Consider the following 7,004-nt stretch of genomic DNA (forward strand, 5'->3'; position numbering starts at 1 on the left):
TTAAAATTATTTAGTTTTTAAATATTTTTAACATTTTCAATTGTGTGGTTCAACTTTACTTATTTAATTTATAATATTTTAATTTGTTATTAAGTTATTAAAAAAACACTTTTTATAACACTACTCTCATTTGATATTAATTTGATTATTATTTAACTTTTTTTATGTTTAAAAAATCTACTAATTAAAGGAAATATTACAAACATAAATAGTAATCCATCATATTGTTTATCTTTCAAAACTTAATTTTTCTAAAACAAAAATAAATAATCTTTCAAATAGATCAAACATTTATGTAGTGATTTCTAAAATTGATTTTTAAACTTTTATATGAATTTTGAATATGTATTACAAAAATACCTATAAACTTTTCAATGTTTCAATAATATACATAAATTTTTTTTAAAAAGATATAAAAAATGTCCTTACCAAATATTTCTGGTTTCAAAAATACCTTTCTAACTCACAAATAATAATAATTAATTAATTAATATCCATCCATTAAAAATATTTAAAAAATACCCATAAAATTTCCTAAAAAATGTTGTCGCAACTCATAAATTATTTTTAAAATTTTCAAACTTTTTAAGCATTTTTAAAACGTGTAAAGGTGAGTAAAGGTAATTAAAAGGTGTTTTTCAAATTTTTAAGAAAGTTTAAAGGGAAAAATGAAAATTTTGAAAAATATTTTTTAAACAAAGTCCAAATCTAATGGTAAAGAGGATATTTTTTAAACTTTTTAAAAAATTTAAAGATATTTTTTTAGATAAAATGCAGGTCCTAATCCCTCAAAAATCTGCTTCAATGCTTGATTGGATTGGTTTGCTTATGTTCTTGTGGGAATTGGATTCTGAAGCCGTTGAAATTGATGCCTATTTCCATAACCATAATTTGATTCCATAAAAGAAAGTATAAACATTCAAAGGGCAGTCTTGGGACCTTATTCGTATTCGAGGAAGAGTTCAAATATTTACCAAAGTTTACAATTTCTCCAGTAATTTTTTGTTGCTCCCTGCAGTTTTAAGCATCTTCTGATGTCATTTTTGTAATTCAGACTTCTAATTCAGCCATTGGACTTACAGGTTCGAAGAGGGAGTCTACTTCTTTTGCATCAACATCTTCCAAGGCTGATGGATTCCACTTGGGATTCTGCCACATCAGAATATCAAAAAAATTAAGCTCTAAAATAAATTACGGGTAAAATATCTTTTTTATCTCCGTACTTCGAGGCCCAACATCCTTGCTGGCACATCACCTCGTGTCCACTCCCCTTTAGGGTTAAAGCCTCCTCGTTGGCACATCGCCCGGTGTCAGACCCTTATACCATTTGTAACAGACCAAGCCTACCGCTAGAAGCTTTTAAAACACATCCACTAGGAGAAGAGGTTTCCACACCCTTACAAGGAATGTTTCGTTCCCCTCTCTGATCGAGGTGGGATCTCACAGTCTATGAACTTTCAATGTCTAATAGTTCCCAACTTATTAATTTTGTATCTAATAAAAAATTTAACTTTAAAATGCTCGTATAAGAGAGCCCATGAGATGCAAAAACGAAATATCTTTCTATGAAAAAAGAAGACTAAATTTGGGAGGCAATTGAAGAGAACCTAACCTGATCCTTGTCCACCAAAACTGCGCGAACTCCTTCAGCGAAATCGCCACGCAGGGAAGATCTTAAGGCGATACGATATTCAGTTCTCATAACACCATTGAGCTGCATACCGCGCATATAAAGAAAAAGTGTCACTATAAAAATTATGTCGAGATCATCTAGTAATTTTCACACAAGAATATGAAAGGCGTGCCAAAGAGCCTGAATTTAACTAGTTAGAATTTAGAATTTCTCCTTTTTGTTCCACTGATGTGGATTAATCCAAACTCTCGACAGAATATAAAAGAGTGAAACCCTCATTGAACTCAGAAAGATGGGCGTAGACTCGAATGTTCATGGATATGTAAGAGAAGCAAAGCAAATAAGGTATATAGCGTCAACGAGGCTAAGAAGAAGATAGCATAAGTAAAATCGGCCGACTCACCGTGGATAATTCGTGGTTACTACTTCCAACTGCAGCAGCAACTTTGGAGAAATACTTTTGTGTCAATGCCAATGAAAAGGGAGCGCCTTTTCCGATTCCTTGAAGAGACTCTTTAGCCCACTCCGCCACTGCAATAGAGAACATGATAATCAGTGAGCGACTGAGCGAGGGCAGAGAAAAGAAGAACCGAGGAGGGCAATTGCCTCTTGGTTTATCTTCGAATAAAAAGTGCATACATATAAATTTAAATTAGATGCAAGTTTTGTAACGGCCCAAGCCCACCGCTAACATATATTGTCTTTTTTGGGCTTTCCCTTTCGGGTTTTCCCTCAAGATTTTTAAAACGTGTCTGCTAGGGAGAGGTTTCCACATCTTTCTCCTCTCCAACTAATGTGGGATCTCAAAATCCACCCCCTTCAGGACTCAGCGTCTTCGCTAGCACTCGTTCCCTTCTTCAATCAATGTGGGACCCCCCAATCCACCTCTCTTCCGAGCCTAGCATCCTTGCTGGCACACCACCTCGTGTCCACCCCTTTGGCACATCACCCGGTGTCTGGCTTTAATACCATTTACAACGGCTCAAGCCTACCGCTACAAATATTCTCCTCTTTAGACTTTCCCTTTCGAGCTTCCCCTCAAGGTTTTTAAAACGTGTTAGCTAGGGAGAGATTTCCACATCCTTCTCCTCTCTAACCGACGTGAGATCTCACAAGTTTAATCTTTAAACTTTCAAGTTTCTATCTAAAAGGTTCTTGAACTATAGAACGTACCCAAAAAGTTTTTAAACTTCCAACTTTACATCTATTAGGTTTCTTCCATACTTGAAATGTTTATAAATTAAATAAACTATCAGATATAACAATAAATTTTATGTTTAACAGGATTCTAAACTTTCTCGAGTAAGTTCGTAAATTTTTAAAATGTCAAATAAGTCAAAATCCGATTAGATACAAATTTGTAAATTTAAAAACTTATTACACACTTTTTAAAACATAAACCATACCTGAAGAATCTGAATCAAGTTGGTGTTTCTTTAGTTCTTCAACCGTCTCCTTAACAGACTTGTCAGCGCCAAAAGATGAAGTTATCTGAGGTAAAAATGACTTCAAACTTGGTAGAGACTCAGGATCGCTACTGTATTTTGCCAGGAGTGTTTTTATATCCTGATGGGGATCCTCGGAACTGCAAAAGAAAAAAACAAACAACTACTTCAATCAACTGTCACCGGTCGCCGCTTCATCGGGTTAATTCGTGAAGAAGCAAAATAGCGGAGAAATTATTAGAGGAGACCATTACAATGAAGCTGTTAGTTTTAAAAAGACAACTATATTATGGCAGCCTCATTGAATAATTTTTTTTTTTTTTTTTGTATAAATGGGAAACTTTTGATAAAAAGATGTACGAAAATTTACAAGTTGGAAGTCAAGAGTCCTTCTTTCAGCGAGCCCAAGTTCCCGGACGGGACGTAATGCGTTCCGAGACCAACATATAGTGCATCAGATGGCGTTGAAATTCTTTTACCAGTCAGTCCAAGGTATGCCCCTAAAAAGCGAACAGTGATTACAAAATAAAGCACACTAAAGATGATTATACATACAATTAGGTTCTGGTAGACGTGATAATATACCAACTGATCCTTCTCCTGGACCTTGAGCTGCAATGTATGAAAATCCAACATCTGGGAACAAACCAATTCCATTTTCTGGCATGGCAAGAAGAGTCCTCTGAATTAAAAACAAATATGAATGAACATGAACAGTTAGGGACAGGAAAGATAATCTTGGACCATAGTAATGAAAGACACGTGTCAGCACAACGAGTAAGGTATATATACCTCTGTAACGATTCTGTAACGGCCATGACCTGATAAGCCAATCCCAAAGCCCATCGTTATGCCATCCATGAAGGACAAGTAAGGCTTCTTGTAATCAGCAATTTTGCATATTAAAGAATACTCTGCTGTAAATACCTGACAGACAAATATCATAATGACTTCAAATGCAACATAGTGTGTGACAAAATTACATTTTATTCAAACATAATAAAACGATCATTTGCATTCCAAAGAAATTTCTCACTTGAAAAGGCGCCAATTGTCCAAACTGGAGGACTTAAAACTAACCACAGGTGCACTTTGTAACAGCCCAAGCCCATCGCTAGCAGATATTGTCATCTTTGGGCTTTCCCTTTCGAGCTTCCTTTCAAGGTTTTTAAAACGCATATGTTAGGGAGAGGTTTCCATACCCTTATAAAAAAATGTTTTGTTCCTCTCTCCAACTAATATGGGATCTCACAATCCACCCTTTGGGGTCGCTAGCACTCGTTCCTCTCTCAAATCGATGTGGGATCTCACAATCCACCCCCATTCGAGGTCCAGCGTCCTCGCTGGCACACTGCCCAATGTCCACCCCCTTTGGGGTTCGGCGCTCTCACTAGCACAACGCCCCATCTTTGACTTTGATACCATTATTTTATGACTATAAAAATATATTCTAGCTCAAATCCGCCCCTCCTCAACCTACTTTCAGCAAAGAATTAATATGCAAAGCATGAAGAAGACAGATAAACAAGTAAATGCAGGTGGTAAAATATAGGACTAAACAAGAGTCATAGCAAGAATAATTTAAACAATAATGATAAACCTTCTGCACAAGAGGAGTGTTTTTGTCCTTTTGAATTTCAGCTACAACGCCTTTAATATCCATTCCTGCATTGGTGATAAATGACCCAGCAGCAATGAATTAAGTTAAAAACCAAACCCAAAAAATTTGATGAAGTTATTATTATTAATTCCAGTACTTTTATATAATCATCATGTTTATCAATAACAGTTCCTAATCCTTTTACCTGCACAAAAGGCACGAGATGAGCTGCCCTCGACAAGGACACATTTGACCCTTGGATCTTCCTCCCATTCGTCAAGATACCTTTTGTATTGTATATCCATATCTGCATCGTCGATAAACATTAATACAGAAAGGAAATCATAACCATAATTCATACCAAACCATAAGAGATCAGATCAGAGTCCAACCAAAAACCACCTTTTTTTATCATATTAGAAGAACAGCGAAACCAATACTTAAACTATGCAATCTTCCAGATATTACTGTCATTATATGTAAACAAATTCCATTGATTTAAAGTTACATTAAAATCTCCCTAAATCCTGGGAAGAACGCCATATTCATAGTCAATACATCCACATATAGAATTACCTTGTTCTGAAAACTTTCTTTTTTGAAGCTTAAAAAGTTAAAACAACATCATTGCTCTTAACCTTTTATAACGAGATTGCCTGATCGTCAGGACCATGTAAATAGTAAAGGGCTTAAAGGGAATGCGTTTAAGTCATATTGGCTACCAATCTAGAATTTAATAAGTTACCTTAATGCACAATGTAGTAAGGTCAGATGATATCGTTCGTGCGATGACTCAAGGTATATATAAGCAGATCAGACCAGACACTTATGGATATAAAATTAAAAGCAATACATACGACAGACACTAAGCAAGGAGATGCCTCTCAAAGTATTGGATCTTTTATGCTCATCAGACCCATCAGGACGAGGGTCGTAAGCTAAAAGCTGTCGAATCAAGTGACCTCAATCACTTGATAGGAGCCAACTATTTGCTATGAAAAAGTCTGGCATTACCTATCTTCAGAAGCTAGAGGGATTTCTCACAAACACGATAACTATTTGTGAGATTCCACATCGGTTGAAGAGGGACACGAAACATTCTTTTAAGGGTGTGGAAACCTCTCCAGACGTATTTTAAAACATTGAGAGGAACCCCGGAAAGGAAAACCCACAAAGACAATATCTGCTAGCGGTGTACTTTGGTTGTCACAAATGATATCAAAGCCAGACACCGGATAGTGTGACAGCGAGTATGCTGGCCCCAAGGGGTGGATTGTGAGATCCCACATCAATTGGCTCCTAAGGGAGTGGATTGTGAGATCCCGCATCGGTTGGAGAGGGGAATGAAGCATTCCTATTAAGGGTGCAAAAACCTCTTCCTATAGGATGCGTTTTAAAACCTTGAGGGGAAGTGGAAAATCCAAATAGATAATATATGCCGACGGTAGACTTAGAGGCTGTTATAAATGGTATCAGAGTCAAACGCCGGGCAGTGCCAGCGAGGATGCTAGCCCCCAAAGGAGTGGATTGTGAGATCCCACGTTACGAAACATTTTTTATAAGTGTGTTCCTGTAGGACTTGGTCTGTTACACTGTTTCAATTCACTAGGTGACTCTCAAAGTATTGGGAGCTCTCCCCGATTTACAGCAATTAAAAACCTAAGCACTGAGCCTAAATTATTAAACAGAATCAACATTATGAAGCTAAACTCCCAAATTTCACGAGTATTCAGATGTAATGGAATCAAAATTACGAAAGAAATGAACCTAAGTTCATGGCATTGAGAGCTTTGGGACGATCGAGAGTGATAACCGCGACGCCATTCGGATGAACACTGCCCTTAACAAACTCATCAGCACCGGCCATGACCGCCAAGGTTCGCTGGGATATGGAAATGATCTGGCAGAGACTGAGTGAGGAAAGATTACGAGAGAAGGAAGACGAAAAGGATTTGAGTACGAACTGTGAAGCTCTGAATCCGAGCAAGCTTGGCATGTTTTTATGCGCTATACTTTTTATCCTTTGGCGGGTAGGCGGAAGAGACTGGCACAGGTGAGAACTGGAAAAGGCAGGCCTCCTCGATGACCAGCAGAACGACGTCGTTCACTTCAAGTTTCTTTTTTCTTAACTTTTTTATTGGAAATGACAATTTTCTTTTTTCTTAATTATATTATTACCTTTTATTTTTAGTTATATATATATATATATATATATATATATATATATATTTTTTTTTTTTTTTTTTTTTTTTTTTTTTTTTTTTTTTTTTTTTTTTTTTTTTTTTTTTTTTTTTTTTTTTTTTTTTTTTTTTTTTTTTTTTTTTTT

General features: G+C 36.1%; 1 protein-coding gene across 1 annotated transcript; it reads right to left on the reverse strand.

Annotated features, from left to right (window-relative positions):
- Positions 1–887: 887 nt before the first annotated feature.
- LOC111465643 (3-hydroxyisobutyryl-CoA hydrolase-like protein 3, mitochondrial) lies at positions 888–6,734 on the reverse strand. The gene is made up of 10 exons (XM_023110127.1): positions 6,446–6,734; positions 4,884–4,985; positions 4,679–4,743; positions 3,871–4,005; positions 3,664–3,760; positions 3,449–3,578; positions 3,040–3,218; positions 2,037–2,164; positions 1,613–1,714; positions 888–1,149 (listed from the first exon to the last, which is right to left on the reverse strand). The coding sequence occupies exons 1-10, from the start codon at positions 6,672–6,674 to the stop codon at positions 1,051–1,053; spliced, it is 1,266 nt and encodes a 421-aa protein (XP_022965895.1). The 5' UTR covers positions 6,675–6,734; the 3' UTR covers positions 888–1,050.
- Between the last annotated feature and the right edge of the window lie 270 nt (positions 6,735–7,004).

Source organism: Cucurbita maxima, unplaced genomic scaffold, assembly GCF_002738345.1.
Source record: "Cucurbita maxima cultivar Rimu unplaced genomic scaffold, Cmax_1.0 Cma_Scf00029, whole genome shotgun sequence".
Lineage (NCBI taxonomy): Eukaryota > Viridiplantae > Streptophyta > Magnoliopsida > Cucurbitales > Cucurbitaceae > Cucurbita > Cucurbita maxima.

What these genes read in the sequence shown, in the direction of transcription:
- LOC111465643 (XM_023110127.1), bottom strand. Translation starts at nt 6,674, where the DNA reads ATGCCAAGCTTGCTCGGATTCAGAGCTTCACAGTTCGTACTCAAATCC. An exon ending in ACTTGATTCAGATTCTTCAG is followed by an intron (nt 2,165 to 3,039) that starts GTATGGTTTATG and finishes TCTCTATTGCAG; the next exon opens with TGGCGGAGTGGGCTAAAGAG. An exon ending in GTAACCACGAATTATCCACG is followed by an intron (nt 1,715 to 2,036) that starts GTGAGTCGGCCG and finishes CGCGGTATGCAG; the next exon opens with CTCAATGGTGTTATGAGAAC.